The 27,581-nt window shown below is 42.4% G+C and overlaps 1 protein-coding gene across 4 annotated transcripts in view; it reads right to left on the bottom strand.

The window, feature by feature from the left end:
- Positions 1–27,581, bottom strand: part of TRAPPC9 (trafficking protein particle complex subunit 9) — a 652,210-nt gene that overhangs the window by 429,489 nt on the left and 195,140 nt on the right. For all 4 annotated transcript variants that reach the window (XM_049853997.1, XM_049853999.1, XM_049853998.1 and 1 more), the window contains one exon: positions 6,870–6,994. In XM_049853997.1, coding sequence (XP_049709954.1) covers positions 6,870–6,994 — 125 coding nt within the window. The remainder of the gene's footprint in view (positions 1–6,869; positions 6,995–27,581) is intronic.

The raw sequence follows: 27,581 nt of genomic DNA, 5'->3' as shown, positions 1-27,581 counted from the left end.
GGTGTGAAATTTTAGGGACTAAGGTAATTACACTTGTTTGTAGACTGTTTTGACGCAACTATAGGGTCCTGGATTAGTTTGTATTACGATGTAAATTCATATATTAAGCCAAAAAACACCAAACCCGTTGCCATCAATTCTGACTCATAAAGACCCTATAGGACAGAGTAGAACTGCCCTGCATAGTTTCCAAGGAGCAGCAGGTGGATTTGAACTGCCAACCTTTTGGTTAGCAGCCAAGCTCTTAACCACTGCACCACTAGGGCTCCACGTGGGTATGGAATTTTCCATGGAAAGGGAATCTGCCTAGGGTATCATTCTTTTTCTCTGTGACACTCCAACCCTATCAAAGTCTGTCCATTGCCTGCACCACCCAGTTCATTACTCAGCCATGCGGCTTGGGGCTCTGCTCCCACCCCTGCATGTGCTCTTCTCACCTTCTTCTCAGGTATAACCTCCTCTAGGCTGGGGACTGTGTCTCCATTTTGACTGCCTAGCTCTGCATCCCCCCATCCATTTCACATTGGTGCAATGGACCAGAGGTGGTGGTTCTACCTTATACTTTTGTGCCCCTGTGGCTCCTGGCCTTGAGCACATGTCTGGCTTGTTGGAGAATGCTTTCATCTTGGACTGAGCTCTGACTATGGCACAGCTGAGATCTTCACCAAGTCTGGGTTCAGGCCTCTTTCCGATGCATCCTCAATCTACCTCTTGTCTCTGCTTAATTAATTAAGTTAGGCAACAGCTATTGTGCTCTAGTCTGCAAGAGAAAAGACCTGGTGATCTGCTCCTGTAAAGATTACAGCCAGGAAACCCTATGGGGCAGTTCTACTCTGTCCTACAGGGTCACTGTGAGTCAGAATTAACTCGATGGCACACAACAACAATCTTGTGTCAGTCATGACGCTAAGCTCTGCGGGTGAGACACACTGATTCAACTGTGGGGCTACCTTTCAGATGTCCTCTGAGAAGGGGCCGCGATATAAGCCAGCAACAATTATAACCATGGATTGTTGAGTTCACAACACATATATAGACACAACATATATGACAACAATGACACAAAGAATGTGGGAGGGAATACAGCAACGCTGGGGCAAATTTCTGTATTTTATTGAAATTAAGTTAGTATTAATTTGAGGTAAATTCTGATAAATGAGGATGAATGTTGTAATAACTAGAACAACTACTGAAAATACACCTCAAAAAATAGTTAAAAAATCAACAAAGGAACTAGAATGGTACACCAGAAAATATACACTTAGTACAAGAGAAGGCTGTGAAAGAAGAACAGAAAAACAAAACGCCATGAGACATGCAGAAAATAAACAACAAAATGGCAGATATAAATCCAACCATATTAACAAAAATTTAAGTGTGAGTGGATTACGTGCTCCAAACAAAAGGCACAGACTGTCAGCCTGGGCAAAAAAAAAACAAGATCCAGCTCTGTGCTATTTACAGGAGATACCCTTTAGACTCAAAGATATTATAAATAGGTTGCAAGTAAAACGATGGGAAAAGATATCATTAAAGCAGAAACATAAGAGAAGTAGAGTGACTATATTATATCAGACAAAATAGGCTTAAGACAAAAGTGTTACTAGAGATGAAGAGGGATATTTTATAGTGATAAAAGTGTCAATTCAACGGGAAGATATAATAATTATAAACAAAGATAAACATATACATACCCAACCCATAGCCCAAAAACCAGAATAAAATGAAAAATAGACAATTTAACAACAGCAGTTGAAAATTTCAATACCCCATTCTTAATTATAGATAGAGCAACTAAACAGAAAGACACAGAAGACTTGAACAACACTATCAGCCGACTTGACGCCTACAGAACACTCTACCCAACAAGAGCAGAATATACATTCTTTTCAAGTACTCATGTAACATCCTCCAGGATATGCCATATGCTAGCCATCAAATAAGCCCCAGTAAATAGAAAAGAGCTGAAATCATGCAAAATATGTTCTCCAACCAAAATGGAATTAAATAAGAAATCAACAACAGAAGGAAATATGGGAAATTCACAAATGTTTGCAAATTAAACAACATACTTCTAAATAACCTGTGTGTCAAGGAAAAAAAATCACAGGATAAATAAGAAAACACTTCGAACTGAGTGAAATAAAGAAATGCAAAAATAAAAAACTATGGGCTGCAACTAAAACAGTATTCAGACAGAATGCTTTATAGTTGTGAACACGCATAAGAAAATATCTCAAATCAATAGCCTAAGTTTTACCTTATGAAAAAGGAAAGGAATCCAAAGCAGAAGGAAGGAAATAATAAAGATGACGGAAGAAAAATTAAGTAGGAAACAGAAAAAAAAAAGACAGTTAATTAATTATTTTTTATATACTAGGAACAACAATCCAAAAGTGAAATTAAGAAAACAATTATATTCACTATATCATCAAAAACAATAAATAATTTAGGAATAAGTTTAACAAAACAAATATAAGACTTACATATTGAAACCTACAAAATATTACTGAAATAAACTAAAGAAGCTCCAAATAAATGGAGAGACATTCCATGTTCATGGACCCAAAGACGATGTTGCTAAGATAGTAATTCTCCCGAAATTAATCTACAGATTCACCCATTCCTATCAATATCTCAGCAGGGCTTTTTGTATAAATTGACAAGCTGAACCTAAAATTCATAGGTATATGCAAAACACAGAAGTAATCAAAACTATCTTGAAAAAGAACAAGTTGGAGCGCTTTCACTTCCTGATTTCAAAACGTATTGCAAATCTACTGCAATCAAGGCATGAAGACAGATGTAGACATCCGAGAAACGGAGTTCAGAGTCCACAGATAGATTCTTACATTTATGGCCAATTGATTTTCAACAAGGGTACACAGGCAATTCAATGGGAAAGGATCACCTCTGAACAAAAGTGCAGGACAATGGATACCCACAGGCAAAACAATGAATTTAGACCCTTACTTCACGCCATACAGAAAAACTGCATTATAGACCTAAATATAAGAGCTAAAGTTTAAAAATGCTGAAAGGGAAACAAGAGTAAGTCTTCATGCTCTCGGAGCAAACAAAGGTTACCTGCACACAACCTCAAAAACATAAGCGATAAAAAGGAAAAATGGACATATCTGGCTTTATTGCAATGAAAACATTTTTCACTGCAAAAGACACCATTAAGAACATAAAAAGGCAAGCCACAGGCTGGGAGAAAATATTTGCAAATCATGTATCTGATAAAGGGCTTCTACTCAGAACATATAAAGAACTCTTTCAACTCAGTAATAAGACAAATCACCCAATTTAAAAAACGGGCAGAAAATTTGAATAGACGCTTCACCAAAGAAGATATATATGCCAATAAGTACATGAAAAGGTGCTCCAGATGGTTACTCATTGGGAAAATGCAACTTACAGCCCCAGTGAGATGCCTGCCACTCCCATTAGGACCGTCTGTCATTTAAAGGGCAGTAACAAATGTAGCTAAGGGCATGGATACACACAGGACTCCCGTACATTGCTGGTAGGAATGTCAAATGGTGCCACCACTTTGGAAAACAGTTTGGCAGTTTCTGAAATAAAAGTTTAACATAAATACTTCGTACAACCCAGCAATTCCACTCCAGATGTTTGCGCAACTCTGTAACTTTAGTGAAAATCATTGCATTGTACACTTAAAATGAATGAGTTTTAAGGTATCTACCCAAGACAAATGGAAACGTATGTCCACACAAACCCTTATATATGAATGTTCGTAGCAGTATTATTTATAATAGCTGAAAACTACAAAAAAGTCCATCAACTGTTGGAGGGATAAAGAAAACGTGGCATGCTGATACAATGAACAATGTTCCGCCATCAAAGGAAGGACTTTCTGACAGATGTTGCAACACAGATGAACCTCAGAATTATTGTGCTAAATGAAAAATGCCAGGTGCAATAGACCATATATGTATTGTATGATTCCACTCAAAGGAAACATCCAGAGAAGTAAATCTACACCAACAGTAAGTAGATTAGTGGTCATCTGGGGCTGGGGGCAGGCAGAGTGACTGCAAATGGGCACGGAGATCCTTCTGGGGGCGATGGACACATTTTAAAATTGGATTGCGGTGATGTTTTTTTTTTAAAAAAAATCTGTAAATTTTTTTTAAAAATCCCTGCATTGTACACTTAAAACAAGTGAATATTAGAGTATACAAATTATACTTCGATAAAGCTGTTTTTAAAAAAGAGTGACTAGAACTGTGTTTGAAAAAAAACTGAAGAGTAAGTTTTAAGAGAGTAAACAATCAGAGCCATAAACAGTTGTTACAATCTAAGATTAGGAACTAAATCTACATGGAATATGATGCCCCTATTTGGCAAGGCTAACATGCCACACAGCTGGAGAACTGGCTGGGCCTCACTTTTACAAGGAGCCCTGGTGGTGCAATGATCAAGCTCTTGGCTATTAACCAAAGGTTGCAGGTTCAAACCCACCCATCAGCTCCCTGGGAGAAAGGCGATCTGCTTCCATAAAGATCCTGGCCTAGAAAGCTCTACGGGCAGCTCTACGCCATCACACGGGCGGCACCCAACGACAACACTCCATCACAACCAGCAGTGGTGTGGCTCTTCCCCTGAGACCGGGAGCCAGGTTCCTGATCCACTAGCGACCTTGGGCAGATCACAAACTCCCTGGCTCCCAGGCTCCCCCAAGGTCAACCACACAGGCAGTGAACTCATTGTGGGGCGGGATTACCCAATAACCACGGTACACACGGGGCCTACTATGCCTTCCCACCAATGTGTACTGCAGTTTCACTTGTCCCCTACCACAGCAAAGATGTGGTGAAACCCCCACAAAATCGCTCACCACAGAGTAGCAGGTAAATACAATTAGGCCTCAGTGCACCTTGCTCAGTGCAAGCTGGTGCAGACCGTTTGTACTGGTTAAGCCAGCCCTGCTCGTTTGTCACGAGCAATGCCATCTTTCCGTCTCTGGAGCCTCACGCCAATAGCCCTGTGTGCTGTGCCTCCCATGCTCCAGACACAGTGACTGGACAGGAGGGAGACCAAGCGACTTAACAGGTAAGTGTTGGGCCGAGGATCCAGATCCAGGCTTTGTGGCCCCAAACCCCATGAGGAAATGAGGTCTTACACGCCTTCCAGCAACACAATTTCATAATTCTCTTTAGAAAACTTTCCTGCTTTCCTGAAGGGTATTTTTTTGTTCCCTCTATTAGCCTTGGCTCAGTTGGCTCACCATCAACAGTCAAACTACCTACTGATAATTGGTACACTGTTCCCAAACCAGACACCTGCTGAGTGACCAGCAGCAGAGGGGACCCTGTGGGAGACAAACTTTGCCGCTATCAACATTCCTCACTCAGAGGTGATCACTGCCTCCAGAAAGCCATCATCTCCACAAAATGAGGCTTATGACAGCTCTCCCAGGCACTGTGTGTCCATAGAGACAAAAGAGAGGGTGCCACGGCGGCTACCCACAGCAGACAGAGGGGTGACGGGCACGCCCTGGAGGAGAGGGACCGCGATGGCAAACTCAGTGCTGCTGAGGAGCCTGGACACAAAGGAGAAATAGGATCATAGCTGTGCTGGTTATCACGAGGTTGTGGCCTCAGAGGCCCTCTAACGAAGTCACCTCCCAGCCTCTTCTCTGTCACTCCCTGCCACAAAGCTGACCCCGAGAGCACCAGACGCTTGGCTGCCCCCTGCATGTGTTCCGAGGCTCCTTGGGGCCCGTGCTCCCACATCCCAGTCCTTGACTAACACAAGAGCCCCTACACACAGCACTCGGCTTCTCGTTAAATCCTTCCATGGTGGGGGGTCCCAGCCACACCACACCACCTCTTTCTTTCCTGCAGGTCTAAATGTGAAAAGCCGCTCCCCCAAAACCAAGCTCCTTATAACTCCAATCCTCTGACTTGACCTCTGTCACCCAAAATAACTCATTCCCTCCTGGCATGACCTCTTCTCAAACGGCTCCCATGATCCCCACCCCTCGTTTTGCTTTAGTCAGATCACCCCATTCTCTAAAAATTCATTGTACCATTGACTCAGTACCATCTTGGCCATGTTCTTCTGAAGGCCTTAATCAGTCAACACCTCTCTTAAATGTTGCCATCGAGATCGTAAACAGTACTCTAGAAGGCTGGCCCTGAACACACGCTTACTTGAAAAGCTGTTTTTGGTGACTCTGCTGCCTGCAACCCCAGGCCTGTCTCCCAGGCCCTTTAGTCCTCTCACTAGAAACGCTATGACCAGGCAGGCTCAAACAACCAGAACTTTCCCATATGCTAACGACTCAGAAACATATGGCTCTAGTCCAGACCTGGCCCTTGAGCTTCTTAGATCCAACTGTCTCTGACCACCTCACCCAGAAGGCCCAAAGCACTTCAGCTTTCCACAGATATACGCATGTTATCTGCGTATTCACTTCATTCTCCTCAGGGCTTACAAACCAACAGGCGGAAGGAGTTGCCAAAGGCTTAAGAAAAATTTGCAGGATGAAAATGCAAACTGAGAAGAGTTACGTAATAACTACATTTTTCAAATGAATAAGAAAAAGGCAGGCAGTATTCTGCTTAATCATTGCCCTCCTTGATTCGACCCACAAAATCTCAATATTTCAAGGAAACGAGCGCCTGCATTGCCAAGTCACAATGCCCTCAAGCTTCATTGCAACTGCTTTCCAAAACAGTCCACAGAATGAAAAATACTAAGAAGCCAGATTTCCACAAAGACGATAATGTTATCAAACACGAATTTCCTTTCCTTCCCTGCCTCACGAAAGGTTTTGCAGAAACAAGCAAGGACTTGTGTCCGGGCACATTTCCCTTCCCTGGAATCTGCCCTCTCACCTTCACGTGGCTGAAGTCACCAGTCTTGCTGCTCTCAGGTGGATTGGCGGGTCTGCTGTCCACTCGGGGCCTCACAACCTGTCGGAAAGGGCTGGACAGGGGAAAGCCACTGACGCTGATTCCATCTAAAAAAAAAAAGAACAAAAAAGTTAAGAAAGATGTTAGCTTGATTTTTTTTAAATGTAGGGTTTTGTTTTGTTTCAAATATAGTAACTGAAAGAAACGTTTCAGTTTCTGCCTTTACTATTATACAAAAAGACTGAAGAAGAGTCTTTTCAGCAAATGGTGCTGGAACAAGTGGCCATCACATGTAAAACAATGAATCCAGACACACCTTACATCATGACCTTCTGTTAAAGATGATGGGAAAAGTCTGAAACAGTTAAGGGTGATGGCTGGACAACATGACGAACATAATTAACATCACTGAACTGTACATGTGAAGACTGCTGGAGCAGGAAACGGTTTCTTACCTATATACTTATCACAATTTAAAAAAAGAAAATATTTTTTAAAAAGGATCACAGACCTAAATGTTAGATGCAAAACTATAAGACTTCCAGAAGACAACATACAAGACAATCTAGGTGACCTTGAGTTTGGCAATGACTTTTTAGATACAACCCCAAAAGCACAATCCATAAAAGGAAGACGAGATAAGCCTGGACTTCATTAAAATTAAAAACTCCTGCTCTGAGAAAGACATTGTTAAAAAAAATGAAAAGTCAAGCCACAGACTAGGAGAAAATATTTGCAAAACACATACCTGATAAAGAACTTGTATCCAAAGGATATAGGGAACTTTTAAAAACTCAACAGTAAGAAAACAACCTAATTAAAATGTGGACAAAAGATCTGGACAGATACCTCACCAAACAAGATATGCAGATGGCAAATAAAAACAAGGCTTCTATAAACATTTGTGTGCAAACGTTTGTGTAGACATGCATTTTTTATTCATTTGGGTAAATATCTAAGAGAATTATGGCTAGATGGAGTTGTAAGACTATTTTTAGCTTTGTAAGAAACTGCCGAACCATTTTCTGAAGCGGCTGTACCACGTTACATTCCCACCAGCAGTGAATGAGCCTTCCGGTGGCTCCACATCCTTGCTCGCATTTGATGTCATCGGTGTTTCGGATTTTAGCCGTTCCAATATGTGTATCATACAGATATATAATACGTGCTGTTTTTTCATTTAAGTCTCTGGAACCAACTTGAAAAGCTCTCACTAGCCAAAGATGGGACCATCTGACTTGAAAAAATGAGAGTAATTGCAACTGATTATAACTCTTCACAGAGTTTAAATCTACATGTTCGGAGTAATATGAAAAGTAATAATAATAACAATAATTAGTCACCTGTGGAGGATGAGAGGGAACTGATTCATTATCCTGAAAAATGGTAAACAAAAGAACAGAATCAACTATTGAAACTTCATGTCTTTAATGAGCTGTATCACTGGGTAAGCAAATGATGGACGATGCATAGAAAATCTCTTCATAAAAGTACTCTAGCAAATAAATGAACATGAAATGATGACGTCAGAATAATACCATTTTGCAATCTCTAAGGACTCTTTCCCCCCGGGTGTAACAACCAAATGTCTCCAGGCAATACTAATCCTGCTTGAGAAGCACTGTTCTGGGCAATGAACACAAACCACCACAAACATCACAGAAAGAATCAGACATGACATGTCTCCTGATGTAAGAACACAAGACTACCTTTAGGCTTGTCAAAGAGATCAAAGACGAGCCACGGCAAGATTCCAGATCTCCCTGCTGATTTTCAGGAAATGCAGAGGACAGAGGAACCTGTTTGGGTGCAGCATGAGGGTACAAGCAACAAAAAGCAGGCCGTGGAAAACTCATCAGGTTCTTCAGCAGGTAAATTACAAGGAAAAGAAAGGGGTGGGTGCGGATTCATAGAGACTTTAAAATAAATAAACATTTTCCAATAAATAGGTAAGACTAAACTATTTTGTCTAGGGATACAACTGTTTGCTAAAACTATAAAAAAACAAAAGAGACTGATATAAAAATTGGGATAGTGGTTGCTCTTAGGGCAGAGATGGGGCTTGAAACTGTGATTAGGGTTTATAATAACTCATCAAGCTATGCATTTGCTTTGTATGGCTTTCAGAATCTTTTTTTTTCCAATAAAAAGTTTTAAAATGCAATCCCATTTTTATTCAAAAAAAATTTAACTGGCTTTTCAACTAAGGGACAAAGTCAGGGTTCACTCCCGTGTGTATGATCCAGTCAGTGTTCTGGGGCACCACTGCATTTGCAAACAAGTCCATTTACATTAACACCTGAGGAGACAGGATGCCTTAAATAAAATCTCATCAACTAAAGAGGGGACTCCAGCTGAACTGTGAGCTATCTGCAAAGGCGTACAATTAACTAAGCATAATGTAAATGGTTTCTAATTTTTGAAAAAGATTTCCCTTATACATCACTTGCTAAGGTATGTGCCCTTAAATAATTCAATTTTCAGAATGTCAAGCAATGTTCAGCTAAGGTGAAGTAGAATTAAATAATTTTCTGTTTAGAGTCATCAAATCTCCAAATGCTAAGTTATCTTGAATAAGTTTAAAAAAAAAAAAAAGTACCACATCAAATGTTTCATTACACCTTAAACTCCAAATAGGACACGCAGGCTCTGAGCTTCTATTTAAAAAAAAAAAAAAATTTTTTTTCGAATTGGTCTGTTTCCATTAATAACATCCATGGAAGACATGTATGAAGACGTGTGAAGACATGTACGAAGGCATGTATGAAGACTGGAATTAAGCTTTCAAGGGTGAATTCATCTTTGCACTTCCCAAGAAAATGGAGGCACCAAATGGGCCCTGCTCAAGCATCAAGCGTGAACAACCCAAAGCGAACAGACACAAGTTTCAGGAGAGTCAGTCTGTGATAAAGGCAGTCTGGACAAGTCAGGCCAACTCAGCCACTGAGAACAACCACAAAACAGCAACAAAGTATGCTTAAAATCTGTCCAAGGCACTGGAGAGCTAACAAGGAGGTAAAGAGTTACTGAGATATCATCTACCCGAAGGAGGCAATACGGGATATGGGCCTGGCACTTATGGCCACATTTCCTCCCACTGCTTCCTGCAGATTCCAGCAGTCACTGAGAGGCTGAGAAGCTGAGCAGAGCTTTTGGCCCATTCACAGGACGAGATGGGAAAAAACGGTCTCCAACATTCCCCAAATAGAGTACCTGTTGGGACCCCAAAGGACTACATTCAAGAAGAGGAAGGGGGCTAGAAAGAAAGCAGCCTCTGGGACAGAGCTCAACTTTGGAGTACAACAGTCTAGAAGTGAATCCAGGCAATTCTCCCACCAAAATGCCTTCCTTGTCACTGCCTATTCAGCCCCAGGTTTTCTCCCCTTGTACTGTGGCAATTCTCTTCCCTCTGACAACCACCTTTGCCCATCCTAATACCCCACATCTTAAAGGCACAGTTCAAAGACCACCTCTTCCATAATGCTTTCCCAGGTGTCTCAGCAAGTTCTCCTTCCTCTGAGTTCCAAATCCTTCTTGTCTAGACTTCAACCACGCCTACAACACGTCATCCTGTGTCGCAGAGAGGTCATGTGGCAGGGAAGTGTTCCGGGAGTCAGTCAGACCTGGGTTTAGATTTTGGCTCCTCCACTATCTGGTGAACAACCTTCACCAAGTTGCTTAATCCCTCTGAGATTTAAATTCCTCACCCCTAAAATAGAACTAATAAGGATTTGTAAATCATAGGGTTACCTAGAAGAATAAATAAAAAAATGAGTGCCTGCAAATCAAGTTATTATCACAATCCTGGTACATGGTAGGGAAACCCTGGTGGCGTAGTGGTTAAGTGCTACGGCTGCTAACCAAAGGTAGGCAATTCGAATCCGCCAGGCGCTCCTTGGAAACTCTATGGGGCAGTTCTACCCTGTCTTCCCCTGTCCTAGAGGGTCGCTATGAGTCAGAATCAACTCGACAGCATTGGATTTGGTTTTTTTTGGTTGGTACATGGCAATGGTACATGGCAAACAATGAAGACAAATAGCTGTCATTACCACGGAATTAACTTATGCACACATCTTACATGCCATACATGACAATAAACCCCTTGAGGGAAGAATCCCTCGGCTTCATTGCTATATCCCCCACAGTAGCTGACACCTCATTATACCAAACTGTCTGCCCTCCATAAAGACTAACCAAATGACTAAATAAATTACAGGGTCAAATTCCATACTTGGCTTGCCCACACATGCTGAACAAAAACTCCATCATCCCAAAGCTCCTGGTTAATTAGAATTTTATCACGTGTCTCTGTGCAAAGATTCAATCAAAAGCCGTTAGATTTCAGTGAGTTTTCTTTCTTTTTCTCTTTCTCCCAGTTCCGTGGGCACAATCTATAAAACATCTCCACTACACCTGATGCCTGCCGTAAAAGGAACTAATATTATAGACATTTGCAAAACATAAACTCCACATTTTTCAGCATCCTACCCTAGAAACTAGGTCAAGTGCGGTCTATAAGTGAGCATGGTGCTGAAGACCACTAAATGTGAATGGACTGAAGTATTGCCAGGTGCCTAAAGGCATATATATACGCCATCTCATCTCTGCCTGTCTGTCTCTCTCTCTCTCATATCTCCCTTCCCCCTTTCACTCTCTTCCCCTATCTCTCTGTCTCTCTTCCTCTCTATCTCTCTCATTCACACATCCAAACACACCCACATCCACACACAAACACACACACTCTCTCATAAACACACACACACACACTTCCCTGGAAATGGAACCCATCATTAGCAAACTAAACAAAAGCTGCCAGCTCCCAAGGGACTCAGATTCTTTTTTGCCTTGGAAATACCAATCCTATTTTATACTTATAACAATGCCAGAGTTTTCATTTCTGGAAATGGTCCAGAGGTATTGGACTGCAGTGGAAAGACACAGTGAACATCTGGTTTTCTGTCTGCCTGGCACTCCTCCTTTCTTTGGGAAATGGCTCCTTGTCCACCCCATGTGGTTTTGGTGGGATGATGGCTAGCCTGATCCAGCGTGGCCAAAGAGGCAATGTCCCACCTCCGGTGACTGACAGGGTAGACAGATACACAGCAAGGTCCCTCAGAATCCCTCTGTAAGAGCTGGTCTAAGAAGTCTAGGAGGATCAGATAAAACACAGGTGCAGGGTCTTCCAGTGGTCATCCCTCCCACAACACTGAGAGACTCTGGGCAAGTCACCTAACTCTCTGTACCTCGGTTTTCTTGGCTCTATGATGGGAACTAAGTCAAGGGACTCAATGAGGAAAGTGATGCAACAATGTCTTTGAAAATAACAAATTGGCAAAGACTTGGAACTGGAAGGACCTGGGACAGGGCACTTTGCAGAAAGGGTAGCAATGACATCTACAATTCACCTCCTTTTCTAGTCTCATGAAAGCCACAGAGACCTCAAAAACATGCCATCTTCAAGCTCAGAAAAGGCTGCTCTGTGGCTTACTTAGAGACTGGGGAAGTCTTTAACTCAGTTGAGGATGGAAAAGACAAGTGACCTATAAATTACAGATAAATGGGAACAGAATGTCAGCAGCTCAGGTGAGAGGCAGGAACTAACACTCGGAAGGCAAGAATTGAGCCCAGCAAGAACAGAGCTGGACAGAGGACTGGGCAGCTGCAGAAGGTGGAGAGAGATGAGAGGGAACAAAACACCATGAACGCCTGGGAAGAAAAAGCTCTCCAGCTGGGGCGGGCAGCGGGGAGGAGAATCATGTTCAATCATTCGGCCACTTTTCCTGCCAACATAGGCTATCACAAATAGAACAGAGAACAGATTGGGATGGCAATTAATAGGAAGACAGGACAGAAAAAGTTACAACAGATGATGGCAGGCTGGTAGGAAGACCAGAGTTTAGGGGACTCATCACGACAGACGGGTATTTCAGAATGGTATGCTCTGGGAAGATCACCAGGAATAAAACCAGGCTTTCAGAGAGATTTCCAGTTACCATTTATAGTGCTCGATTTTCCTATTAAGAGCGTCTCTGTGGGCAATTCAGAAACACAACTTTGCATGCTAAAATAATACTTCTTCTCCCTTGAATTCAGCTGGATGACAATAGGGAGAAATGACAGCTGAAAGTGGGATCTGTGGGTGGAGAGAAAAAGCACAGTCAGAATAAAAATAGTGAGACTAGTAGGGCGGGTACCGAGTGTTTACTACGCCTTTAGCACGGCATTGGGCACTTCGTACATGGCATCCTACTCTTCACCCCCTGCAAGGTAAGCACTACTTACCCATTCTATAGATGAGGAAACTGAGGTTGTGAAAAGATATGTGACTCGGTCGATCTTACAGAGTCCATCAGAAGCAGAGCTAGAGCTGGAACTGTCAGGCTTGTCCCTGCCCAGCAAAGCTGGGCCCGAGTAACGCATTCCTGTCCTAAGACTAGGCTTCTACAAAACTTGATGCACGCAGGTTGTTCTGCAGCACACCCTGGGTTAAAACCATGCACCCCGCATCCCACTGCACCTACTGTGAGGACCTTCACGATGAGCCCGCCTTCACCCACTGGGAGTGTCCACCCAGGGCAGGTGCTCAGTTCTGCATCCTTTCAAAAGTAACACTAATGCCTAAGGCTGCAGATAACATTTCCTCTGTCTTGTGACAGGTCCTGGGGAAACAAGAATCAAATGCAACAAGAATAAAATACATTTACCAAGGCAAAAGGAGACAACAGTCTCTCAGAGGTAGTTTGTCAGAACTGCTGTTCCAGGCAGAAATGTTTGAAAGACGCTTTTTCATTTATTCATAAAATCCGTGGGTGCCAAAAAAGCCCATCTGCTTATCATAAAATATCCTCAAGAAAAGTAAAGCAGTAGGAGCGTTTGGCTCAGGAATTAACCAGTACTCATCTCTAATTGCCATGGAGAAAGCAGCATGTTCATTCATTCAGAAACTTTAGAATAGGCCTTGTGGTTAGGAACTCGGCTGCTAACCAAAAGGTTGGCAGTTCAAATCCACCAGCCGCTCCTTGGAAACCCTGTGGGACGGTTCTACTCTGTCCTATAGGGTGGCTATGAGTCAGGATCAACTCAAGGGCAATGACTTTTTACAAGTAGTATATGCCTAGGAAAAAGAAAATAATTCATAGAGAATTAAGCAGTAGCCTTTATATAATATTCAAATGGGAACTTTCCTCTTTCCCCCGGACAGCCTCACAGAGGTAGAAAATAGACGAGAGGTAGCAGGGGCTGAGGGAGTGGGAAGGGGGAATGACTGCTAATGGCACAGGGTTTCTCTTGGCGGTGATGGGACTGTTTTGGATACAGACAGCGGTAGTGATTGCACAGGAGCCCTGGTAGCGCAGTGTTTAAGTGCTAGACTGTTAACCAGAAAGTCAGCAGTTCAAATCCACTGGCTGCTCTGTGTGGAAAAGATGTGAGTCTGCTTCCATAAAGATTACAGCCTTGGAAACCCTATGGAGCAGTTCCACTCTGTTCTTTAGGGTCATTGTGAGTTGGAATCAACTCAACATCAACAAGCAGTGATTGCACAATTATTCAAATATACAGTGAAACCTGTGTAAGGCAGAAAACTGTCAGAAAGGGAAAACTCAGCTATTTTCCACAAATAGAGAGCAAAAGAGAAGTGGTAAGATAACATCCCATCAATGGCGGAAAACCAGCGAGACGCAGAAAAATAAGGCAGTCCTGTCAAGTTCTAGCTCTCACAGGTTTCACTCTACTAAAACCCACACTAAATGGTACACTTTAAAAAAATAAATTGCATAATTTGTGAACTATATCTCATTTTTTCTAAATCACCTGAAGAGCTTTTTAAAACTACAGTTTCCTGGATCTAGCCAGCTCTACCCAATGATGAATCTTCATGGACAGGGTGCAGGAGTCAGGTCCCTGGATCTATCCAGCTCTACCTAATGCTGGATCTTCATGGACAGGGTGCAGGAATCAGGTCCCTGGATCTACCCAGTTCTATCCAATGATGGATCTTCATGGACAGGGTATAGGAATCAGGTTCCTGGATCTACCCAGCTCTACCCAATGATGGTGAATCTTCATGGACAGGGCACAGGAATCAGGTCCCTGGATCTACCCAGTGATGGATCTTCATGGACAGGGTGCAGGAATCAGGTCCCTGGATCTAGGCAGCTCTATTCAATGATGGATCTTCATGGACAGGGTGCAGGAATCAGGTCCCTGGATCTAGCCAGCTCTATACAATGATGGATCTTCAAAGACGGGGCACAGCAATCAGGTCCCTGGATCTAGCCAGCTCTATTCCGTGATGGACCTTCATGGACAGGGTGCAGGAATCAGGTCCCCAGATCTAACCAGATCTACCCAGCTCTACCCAATGATGGTGAATCTTCCTGGACAGGGCACAGAAATCAGGTGCCTGGATCTACCCAATGATGGTGAATCTTCATGGACAGGGTACAGGAATCAGGTCCCTGGATCTACCCAGCTCTACCCAATGACGGATCTTCATGGACAGGGCACAGGAATCAGGACACACAGCATATTTTAGAACTAATGTTTTAGAATTTCCCTTTCAAATGTTACATACCTTGGTTCTTTTTTAAATGTTCTTAATTTTGCACACTTGTTTTTTGTTCTGTTTTAAATTAAGTATCTATCTGAGAGGGTTTATTTAAACTTCCAAAAACAATCAGTGAAAGTGTTCATAAACATACACATTTAATTTTTTTTTTAAAGATACAGGGAAATGACCATACAAAAACTCATACACAAATGTTCGCAGCAGCCTTATTCGTAAGGGCCAGAAAGCGGAGACATTCCAAACGGTCATTACCTGATTAATGGATAAATAAAATATGGTATGTCCATTCAATGGAATATAATTAGGCAATAAAAAGAAATGAAGTGCTGATACACACTGCACGGATGAATGTCGAAAACACAGTGCAGAGCGTAAGAAGTCAGTCACAGAAGGCTACATTGCATGACTCAGCTTAAAAGAAATGCCCAAAATAGGCAAATTCACAGAGGCGGGAAGCAGATGAGCTGTTTCTCTAGGGCTGGGGGGAGAGGGGAGAGGGTGTGGCTGCCAGTGGGTACGGGGTTTCTTTTGGGGGGATGAAATGCCCCAAATTTACATTGTGCTAGTAGTAATTGCACAACTCTGTGAATAGACTACAAACCAGTGAGCACATGCTTTAGATGGGTGAATTTTATGGTATGTGAATTATAATTCAATAGAGTTTTTTTTTAAGTATTAGTACTACTATCTTAGGATGCAAGCAAGTTACAGGAAAAAAAATAAGATATGCGGAAAAGAAAGATTATATCCAAACAAACAACAATTAGACCCACAGCTAAACTCTCAGCTGCAATGGAAGCCACTAGACAGGAGGAATACCGTCTTGAAAGTATTTAAGAAAATTTAACTGCTACCTGAGAACTATACACACAGCAGAGCTAGTTCCCTATTTTCCAAGAATGCGGTGACATAAAGACACTTTGGACAAAAACTGACAGAACTTGGCACAAACAGATCCTTGCTAAGGGGCTTCTAAGCAATATACTTCAGGATGAAAGAAAATAACTCCAGAAGGAAGGTAAGAGAAGTAAGAAGCAACGGCGAACACAGAAAGTGGCAGGCATGCGTATCCGTTTAAACGTTGTGCTTGGGTCAGCCCAAATGCTTTCAATTCAACAAATATCACTGTAGCTTCTACTAAGTACAAGGCAGAAAGGGTCCTTTAAAGGTGCAGCCCCAAAACGGAGAGTGGGACGTCCTGGTGTCCTGGGTAACAAAGAGCACGAAGCGCAATTCCACGCCGCGCTGCACAAAGACGGACCCTTCCTCTCGGTTGTTTCAAAGACGGCCCAGCCTGTCACCTCCAAGGGGACCTGAAAATTCACACAGCAGCAAAGCCTCCTCACGATAGGCAAAGTGCAGCGCGAGCAGCCAGGGCCAGTTTCCAACTAAGATCGCATTGTAGACCCTGCTGATAACAATGACCATCTCTGCTAGAAAGTGATACCCTTTGAGTCCCTGGCCAACGGAGAACCAGCTCAAATGGACTTTTAAACCTTGTAATAATCCTGTTAATACAAAGGTATTATTGAGTTGTCTTCTCCTCCAAAGGTGGTTAAGAAAAAAAGACATGGATGGAATTGAAGAAGGTGAGGACTCGGCCAAAGACAAGAAAGACATTTTTAATCACTGGTGACAGGCCCTGGAATGTGTGCCCAAGTGGACATGCTGCTGTCTCTTCTGTGGGGACCTTCAGGAACAGTGAACATGCTCCAGCCATCGGCCATTTCAGCGAAGTTGTCCCCGTGAGCACCAACTCTGACCCAGGCATGGAGGTCTTTCCTGGGCTGGGAGCATGTTGAGGACAATGACTGTGCATTTTTAGTCTGTATTCAAATACATACAGCACAGAGTAAATACTTGATGAAAGAAGACATGGATCTAGAGTAACTTCTAGCGATGTGTGATGCCCACCACTCAGGCTGCAGGCCGGCACACAGGTGCCCAGTGCCACCTCCAGGGCATCACTCACCCAGACTGTGACATGCAGGTGCCCCCAGGAGTTGTGTAATGTGCAGCCACATTTAAAAGCACCTAATAAAAATCATTATCCATAAGGTTTTCAGTCTCAGAGGAAGTACAACTAGAATGTTCCTTAGAAGCAAGGATTGAGAGACTCTGTCTTGCTTACTTTGGACAGGCCATCAGGAAAGACCAATCACCAGAAAAAGACATCATGGCTGGTAAAGTAGAGGGTCAGTGGAAATGAGGAAAAGCTGCATGAGACGGACTGACACAACAGCCAGAACAAGGGACTCAAACACACCAATGATCACGAAGATGGCATGGGACCAGGCAAGATCTTGTTCTGTTACACACGAAGCAGCCAGGAGTTGGAGCTGACTGCAACTAGCAGCAACAATAAAAATGAGATGCACGAAGAGATGACTTCAGGAATGAATAAGTAAATGACTGTCTTTCCACCATAAGAGATAAAGTGGTTTAGTGTTGGGCATTCAAATTCAAGGATTATTTTCTAAAACCACCACCAAGTCACTTCTTTGTAGAGTAAGAGCTGGCTATTGAAGAGCACTGAGTTCCTTGTCGCTAGAGCTGTTCCAGAAGGAGACACATAACTTGTTGGCCAAGATCTCGTGGAGGAAGCAGATGGAGGGTGAACTGGGGTAGTGTGAACTGCTAGCGTCCTCTTCCCTCTCCTTCTCTATGCAGCTATGGCGTCAACCACAGCCTCAACAGGACTCCAGCTCACACCTTCTTCCCCTTTACTCAGAGGGAGGCAGGACAGTGCAGAGTGGCTAGGTGGAGTCATGAGGATCTGAGTTCAAATCGCAGTGTGTTCCCTCTGCTTGTCCAGAATCCATTTACAAAAAAGAGAGGAACAGACATGGAGTCAAGAGTCTGACTCTGCCAATCCCTGCCCCTCTGACCCTGGGAAGGGCACTTGATGGCACCGAGCCTCAACAGCGATCATCTTGGCAAAGATAATGCCGTGCTCCTCCGACATTCCCACTCCATGTTTTCTATCTTTTATATCTTGTTTACATGTGCTACTCTATTTCTACTTGAAAAGAAAAACAAATAAATGAACATCAATTTTCCAAAGGAAGCGACAGAAATAGCTCGATTAGCATATGTTATTTTAGGACAAAAATCAAGGGGGGCGGAAACGTGCTGCTGGTTTGAAATTGAAAGCAGAATGCCTTTTTCAGAAGATAACTTGAGATCATAGAGGCGGGATGGCTGTGCTTGTCCTCCTTTAGCAGAGAGACAATGAAGCACCATCTGAGTATTCCGTGCAATCTTCACAAAAGCCATGAAGCACGGCGTGCCCCACAAGACAGAAAGCAATTATTTCTTCATTAAACAGTTGCCAAATCAAGGAAATTACAAAGCTGGCAGCTTCAAGTTGGACAACCGATCTGAAAATTATCAAACAAGGAAGGCTCAGCCTATCGTCCCAAAAAACCTTTCTTTCCGAAAAATTCGTTTTAATACCTATGAACTCTCTTGAAGATGAACTCAAGAGAGTTTGTCTGTCTGTCCATCTGTCTCTCACTTCCCAAAAATATAAATGGCCTTATTTTTTTCTTTATAGAATTTTTGTTTTGAGGCAATTGCGTAGCTCCTCTGTATGTGTATTTCTGTCATGGACTGAATTGTGTCCCAGGAATGCCTGTTGAATGTCTAGCCTCGTAGATGTGGATGTGGTCCTGGTTGAAAACAGAGTTTTTGTTCTGTGAATGAGGTCATATCAGCGAAGGGTGGATTCTAAGCCTAATCACTTCTGAGTTATAAAAATGCCAGAAGAAACTCAGAGACACATATGGGGAGAGGAGAGACACCATTTGAGGATTGTCTCCAAACAGAGTAACTTCAAAGAGGAGCCCGACAGACACCAGAAAGGGAAAGGGTCACAGTTGAGGCCCTGATTTGGACTTTGAGCCCCCGGAACTGTAAGAAAATGAATCTCTGCTCTTTAAAGCCACCCATGTGTGGTACTTCCATTATAGAAGCACTAGGAGACTAAGACTGTCTTCATCTACAAAATGGACCTACCAGCAATACCTACCTTGCTGACTATGTGAAGAAATCACACAGAATTGTGTGAATATTAAACTAACTGTGTAAATATTAAATAGAATAATAAACACAAAATCCAGTAGTCCTGGAACATAGCTAAATATAGCTAAATATTAGGTATAATAATAATCTAATTATTAAAATACTTTATTTCAAGTAAGTGAACAGGATGATTGCGTCATAATATTTAACAGCATAAATAATCAAAGACAGTGGGTCTCACATGTATCTTCTTAAACTCATGGCAGCGAAGGGGGTAGAAGTAAGGGAGCTGAGAGCATGGAGCAATATTTGCTCACTAGCGTTACACCTGCCACTGTGCTGGGCATACAACAAGTGACAGCCCAGCGCTCAGAAGTCTGGGAGATGCTTTTATTACGTCCTCTCTACAAACGAGGCTCTGAGAAATCAGTTCATGTGACCAAAGGCCAGACGTGTGAGACCCCAGAGTCCACGCTGTCTTCCATTCTGCACTGCTGCAGGAGACTCTCTGGCCTTAAAGAGATGGAGAGAGAAATGAGGCAGAAACTCGGTAGGTGAACAAGATTTTTTTAAACCTACTCTGCTGGAATGGTTTTTTGTTTTTTCACTGTAATGCAGTGGTTCTCAAACTATACCGTGCTCCTAATCGCTGAGAGGGCCTGTGAGAGGCCCACGAGCAGACTGTGGTTCAGCAGACCTGGGGTGGGGCCTGACAGCTGGCATTTCTAACAAGGTCCCGGGTTTGAGGGGACCTTGATGCTGCTGGTTCACAGGCCACACTCTAAGGACCACAGCTCAAATCCATTCTTCACCCAGCAGCCGCAAGTTCTTTTCAAAACACAAACATACTCACACCACCCCCCTGATAGAAATACTTCAACAACTTCCTAGGACTCTTAGGAAGAGCATTCAAATCTTGAACATGTTGACAAGGCCGGGAACTCCTGCAGGCCAATTCACATGATTCTTACCTCGCTCCCTCCAGCGACACTAGCCTTTGTCATGTTCTGGGACCTGGCTTTGCTCTTTGCTGCCATGGGGTTTTTAACATGCCCTTCCTCAGCACTGAAAGCTGTTTCACCCATTCTACCCTCTTTCACCTCCTCATTCTATATATCTCCCTCACTCATCACTTCTGCAGAAAACCCTTCCCTGACCCCTCCAAACCAGGTCACGTCTGTGTTATCTACTCACGGCAACCCATACCTTCCTGACCCAGCATGTACCAGAGCTGTAGTTCTTCATGTACTGCACCTGTGAAATTGCTTGGTTATTGTCTCTCCCACTAGACTTGTGCTGTCTAATGCGGTAGCCACTAGCTACATGCGGGTGTTTAAATTTAAAGTAAATAAAATTAATGATTCAGTTCTACAGATGCACCATCCATGTTTCAAGTGATCAATAGGCACATACGGCTAGTGGCTACCATATTGGATGGCACAGAATAGGACATTTCCACTATCACAGAAAGCTCTACTGGACAGCTAAGATGTAAAAGGCTGATAATACCAAGAGGTGGCAAGGATGTGGACCAAAAGAACTCACATATTGCTGGTGTGTGTGTAAACTGAAAAAACCACTTTGAAAATCTTCTTGGCTGTATATCCACCAAAGTTAGCCATACATATAACCTATGAGCTAGCAAAACTACTCCTGGGTATATACCAAACAAATATGTGACCTTACGTCCACCAAAAGACATGTATGAGAATGTTTACAGCAGCACCATTCGTAACAGCCCAGAACGGGAAACAACCTACACAGCCATCGAGAGTAGAACGGAGAAACTGTGGCATCGTTACACAATGGAACACCACCTAGCAATAAAAAAGAACAAACTAATGCAATTCACATGCATGAACCTCAGGTACGATGCTGAGTAAAAAAAAAAAAAACACAAAAGTACATGTATTGTATTTATTTCTTCTATACGAAATTCAAGAACAGGCAAACTCTGACAATAGAAATCAGGATCCCAGTTATTTTTGTGGAGTGTCATTGGCTGGGACGGCACACAAGGGAACCAAGGAGGGGTGCTGGAAATTATCCACATCGTGATCTGGTGCTGGGGGCATGGATTAATGTGCTCATAAAAAAAATGCATTCAGGTATACACTTAAAATTCGTGCTCATGACTGTAAGTTATACTTCCATAAAGAAGACTTATGGTGCCATTTACAGTAGGAGCCCTGGTGGTGCAGTGTTTTAGTGCTGGGTTGCAAACCAAAAGATTAGATATTCAAACCCACCAGCCGCTCCACAGGAGAAAGATGTGGTAGTCTTCTCCCATAAAGATTTACAGTTTTGGAAACCCTATAGAACAGCTCTACTCTGTCCTGTAGGGTCATTATGAGTTGGAATCAACCTGATGGCAATGGGTTTTTTGGTTTTCCCAGTTACAATAACAACAAAAATCCTGTATCTAGGAATAAATCTAGTAAAACACTGAAAGGCCTTTACGGAGAAAATTAGAAAAGGTTATTGAAAGACCCTAAAGAAGACTTAACTAAATGAAGAGGCATACACTATTCATAGACAGGAGATACAAGATAGGAAATACAAGATCAAATATCATAAAATTGTCAATATCCCCCATATTAATCTATAGAGTCAGTGCAGTTACAATCAATATTCTAACAGGCTACTTTGAGGAACATGACGAACTGAGTCTAAAATTTTTATGGATGACCAGGGGACAAAGAATGTCCAAGAGGCTCCTGAAGAAGAATCTAGTGAGGAGACTTGCCCTACCAGACTTCAGATCTTACCACCAAAGGGAATAAAGAATAAGGGGAAACCAGGTCTGCCTGAAGAAGCCAGGAATTTGGGACAGCTGACCCGACTTGGAGAATGAGGATGAGATTTTCAAGACAGGCAGAAGACGGTCTATATCAGTGGTTCCCAAACTTTGCTACACACTGGAGTCATTTGGGGGAGCTTTTAAAATCCTGATGCCCAGGCCACACCTGACCAATTATGTCAGAATGTCTAGGCATGGGAGACAGGTATCAGACCTCCAGTTAATCCCAACGTGCAGCAAAATGTAGGGACCTCTAGTCTATACGCAAAGACATGCAAGCACAACAGGGCATAGAAAATGAGAGAAATACACGTAATTCAGCATTTCTGGTATATACACTAAATGAAGGAGAGGGTAGGCAATGAGGCTAAACAGGCAGCAAACACAAGACCACATAAGCCATTTAGAGACCTCCCCTGAGGGAGGAGGGGTGATCAGACTCTGTTTTAGAAAAAATGACTGTGGGGTAATGTGGAAGGTAGACAAAGGGGCTCACGTAGCAGCTGGGAGACCAGTGAGAAGACTACTAGATGGTGAAGCTGAGATGATCAGGGTCTGACTCAGAGCAGTGGAGGTGGATATGGAGGGAAGAGGTGGAAATACTGAGAAAACAAAATGGGAGAGACTTGGTTCAATAGACAGCATGAGCTAACAGTGAAACAGCCTGCAGTGATCCACGAAATCATCCCTCTCCTCCTTGGATGAAAACACTTTTAAATTCCCTCTACCAAACTCCTGGATAACTCGTTTCACAGTGAATCACTGCCAGCTCGGTGGGAAGAGGTAATCATGAGAACAGGGAGACCAATGGTCCAAAAGATCTGGGCTCTGTTTCCCTGCAAGAGGGACCACCTGTTGCTGATAAATGACAAACACCTGGATTTTCATTCCTTCCTGGTGGTTTAGGGAATTATTTGACAACCTGAATTTAAATCAAAGAACTGAGTCAGCCTTCCCAACTGCAGGGCTAACAGTGGCTCCAGGGATAAACACACCTTCACTGCTATGAGGCAGGTGTCTGAGGCACGAATCAGGCTTAGGGGTATGGTGAAACTTTCTGTATCACAGAAAGCCCCCACACTCAAGATGTGCCCTGGGAGCTCCAGGGAAGCAGGAGCAGGCTGACCTTTCCCTTGGTTAAACCACTGTGCTGTGAAATTACTGTTTGTGAGTCAGAACGCTGGTAGGTGGCATAGGCTAAATATAACAATAGGCGGGCTGTCCAGCACATCATTAACCTTCTTCCTTCAGAGAAAAGCCAGATAGCCCACTAAACACAAGACAAGCAGTGCATAACCTGACAAATGGCCAGTACAATCCAAAAGTAATTGCAAGTCTGAATTAAAATAAGATGCGTACTATTGCTTTCAGCTCGGAGATGTGGAGAGCTGCAAAAAGCACTGCTCCCTCCCTTATAAGAAAAAAAGCTGGATACATTGAACACTAACAATTTTCCTGAACCCGTGAGTTAATTGTGGTCACAAGAAAAACAACTAACATGAAAACTGAAGAAACGGGACCCGAGCGTTTACCTACATAGGACTCTGACAAATGCCATATAAAAAACAAAACACCAAACCCCTTGCCAATGAATTGAATCGGACTCATGGAAACCCTACAGCACAGAGTAGAACTGTCCCGTAGGGTTTCTAAGGAGCATCTGATGAACTCCAACTACCAACCTTTTGGCTGGCAGCCGTAGCTCTTAACCACTGCACCACTAGGGCTACAAATGCCATATAATCCAGCATAAAAGTTTAGCTAGAAATTTCTAACAGATTGCTAAAGGACTAGTGTGGGCTAGCAAGAGCATAAAGCCCTGAGGATGCAGACATGGGGCTTCCCATCTCTCTCAGGTTTTTCCTCCATGCGCACCACCAGAAGAAGCTCGCTGGGAAGATAAAGAAGAGTCCTGAGAAAGTTCTCCCTGGTGCTGGCTGGGGAAGTGGGTCCCCTCCCTGATCTGAAATAAAAGCCTTCCTTAATCTGCAAGGGAAAGAGAAACAAAGCCAATAGCACAAGGGCCCTGGGGAAAACCCGGTGTGGCTGGGAGAGAGGAAAGGTAGCTTCACCCCGGACATTCTCTCCCCCATCTCCCCTAAAATCCAAAAGCCTTGGAAGTATGAGAAAGGGCAGTAAAAATTGTAGCGTGAGGGCACAGGCAGAAAAGCATTGCAAGGGGAGGAAAAAGCTTTACCCTCAGGAAGGGGCAGGAATGGGTGCTAAGCCCAGAATTACAGCTGGATGAGGGACAGGAGCAAATGTGAAAGCCACATGACCAAGACCTAGGCTCAAAGAGCCTGCCTAGGACTGAGGCTTAATTGAAACATCAAAAAGCACCTCCCTTCCTCTCCACTAACGTGCTAGCAAGCATTTAGTGAGAAAAAAAAAAAAAAACAGTATAATACAGCCAGGAGAGCTAAAAGACAGATTTTCACTGGGAAGGAGTACAAAAGGATGACCCAAAGTCAAGGAGTAGACCCAAGGCCAAGCGGGGAGCAGCTACTGAGAAAACCATCAGCAAATCAGCCCCTACAAGGTATAGCTGGAGAAATTTTAAGCGAGTGGTGCATAAATGATAACTATGGGAACAACAAGCTTCAAACTCAGCCTAAGTAGATTAACACTCGCCCCCATATTAAAGGACTAGTAAAAGGAAAGGCACGGTCAGACCCAAGCATAAGAAATATTTACTTCAGTATCTACTATCCTATACGACATGTCCAGATTTAACAAAAAATTACATGCTATACAAAGAGGCAAGAAAAAACACATTCTGAAGAAACAAAGCAATCATCTGGACCAGACTAGATATAAAACAGACGTTGGAGCTATCAGGCAGAGAGCTTAAAATAACTACAATTAATATGCTAAAGGCTCAAATGAGCTCAGATCAATAATTTCATCAGAGAAATGGAAATTATACGAATCAAATGAAAATGCCAGAAATCAGAAACACAGTAATAGAAATAATGTTGTCGACACGCTCATCAATACAACTGACACAGCCAAAGATAGAATCAGTTAACTTGAAGAAACGTCAACAGAAATCACCCAAACTAAAATGCAAAGAGAAAAAAAAGGAGTTGGGGAAAAAACAAAGAATAGGCCATCCAAGAGCTGTGCAACAATTTCAAACAGTCTAAAATATGTGCAATCGGAATCCCAGAAGTAGAAAAATGAGAGAATGGGAAAGAAAAAATACTGGAAGAAAAAAAGTCAGAGAATTTTCCTAATATTAATAACAGACACCAAACCACAGATCCAAGCTCAAAGAATATCAATGAAGAAAAAAATCACTGGTACACACAACTAGGCACATCACATTCATATCGCCAAAAATCAAAGACAAAAAGAAAATCTTGAAGGTAGCCAGAAGAAAAAAAGACACGTTAGCTACAGAGGAACAAATATAAGAATTACAGCAGACTTCTCATCAGAAAACGTGCAAGCAAGAACACAAGGAAAGATCTTTAAAGTACACAGAAAAACAAAAAACTGTCAACCCAGAATTCTATGCCCAGAAAAAAATATCCTTCAAAAGTGAAGGAGACATAAAGACTTTCTCAGAAAAACAAATACTGAGGAAATTTACTGAGAACCGACCTGCTCTGTAAGGAACATTTAAACATATATATATATTCTTCAGGCAGAAGAAATTCAATATATGTCAGAAACTTCAGACCTGTAGAACATCAGAAACAGGATAAATGAAGATAAAATTTAAAATTTTTATATTATTAGTGCTTTAAAATATAACTGCTTAACACAGAAACTGTAACATATTCGGTATGTTTATAGCATATGTAAAAGTGAATGTGAGAGTAGAATGTTGTTGTTAGGTGCCATCAAGCTGGTTCCGACTCATAGCAACCCTCTGTACAACAGAATGAAACACTGCCCGGTCCCGTGCCACCTCACAATCATTGCTATGTTTGAGCCCGTTGTTGCGGCCACTGTCAGTCCATCTCATTGAGGGTCTTCCTCTTTTTTGCTGACCTTCCACCACACATGATGTCCTTCTCCAGCAGCAGGTCTTTCCTGATAACATTTCCAAAGTACATGAGATGAAGTCTTGCCATTTTCACTTCTAAGGAGCATTCTGGCTGTACTTCTTCCAAGACAGATTTGTTCATTCTTCTGGCAGCCCATGGCATATTCAGTATTCTTCACCAACACCATAACTGAAAGGTGTCAATTCTTCTTAGGCCTTCCTTAGTCATTGTCCAGCTTTTGCATGCATTAGAGATGGTTGAAAATACCATGGCTTGGGTCAGGTACACCCTAGTCCTCAAAGTGACATCTTAGAATACAAGGTCAATTTACAAATGTCAATTATATGGCTATAACCCAACAAAGGAAAATTGGAATTTGAAATTGAAAAAAAAAAAAAAAAACTAATGCTAATGTGTTAGTATTCATACATTTATTCTCACCTCTGTCCACTGAAAGAGTATACAAGAAGTGACATCCCACTAACAAAAGATATTTCTAGTGCCCAGGTTTTGCCTTCTAAACACCATTCCCCAATAAAAGGAACCAAGCACTTTAGAGAAATGGTTGCTTGTTTAACTGGGATACAGAAAACACAGGTGAGGAATGTACTTTAAAAATAAAGCATGATATGCTTTGAAGTCATCTTAAATCCGAACAATAGTTTAGCTTAACTAGTGAAAAAAGGTCTGCTTCAGCATTACGCTTTTTGAAGAACTACCTATATGGGATCAAACTGACAAAAGCAACTTGAAATATTAGATATGAACCTTAGGGGGCAGTGAGTTTACATTAATGAGGGAGGAACAACTCAGAAAAGGAGAGTGAATGTAATCAATGTCACTAAATTGTACATGGAAGAACTGTTGAATTGGCATATGTTTTGCTGTATATATTCTCAACAACAAAATTAAAAAAATTTAGGAAAAATTAAAAAAAAAAAAACCATTGCCATCAAGTCAATTCCAACTCATAGCAACCCTATAGGACAGAGGAGAACTGCCCCATAGAGTTTCCAGGGAGCAGTTGGTAGATTCGAACTGCTGACCTCTTAGTTAGGAACCAAACTCTTAACTACCACGCCACAAAGCCGCTCAAATAAAGAATGAAGACATGTCAAAAGAACAAAGAAGCCAACCTAAAAGAGCTCCCAATAGAAAAGTTGGAACAATTTGAGCGACAAAATATATATATAATGGTACTGGATTGTAACCCAAAAAATAAATGTCCGTGAGTCCATGCTTTATTAATTTTTCAACGATTGAATAAATAAATAAATGGGAAGAGACAAATCTTTCCTGTTACAGAA

The sequence above is a fragment of the Elephas maximus genome, chromosome 15 (genome assembly GCF_024166365.1).
Source record: "Elephas maximus indicus isolate mEleMax1 chromosome 15, mEleMax1 primary haplotype, whole genome shotgun sequence".
NCBI lineage: Eukaryota > Metazoa > Chordata > Mammalia > Proboscidea > Elephantidae > Elephas > Elephas maximus.
This window is presented reverse-complemented; position numbering and strand designations above follow the sequence as displayed.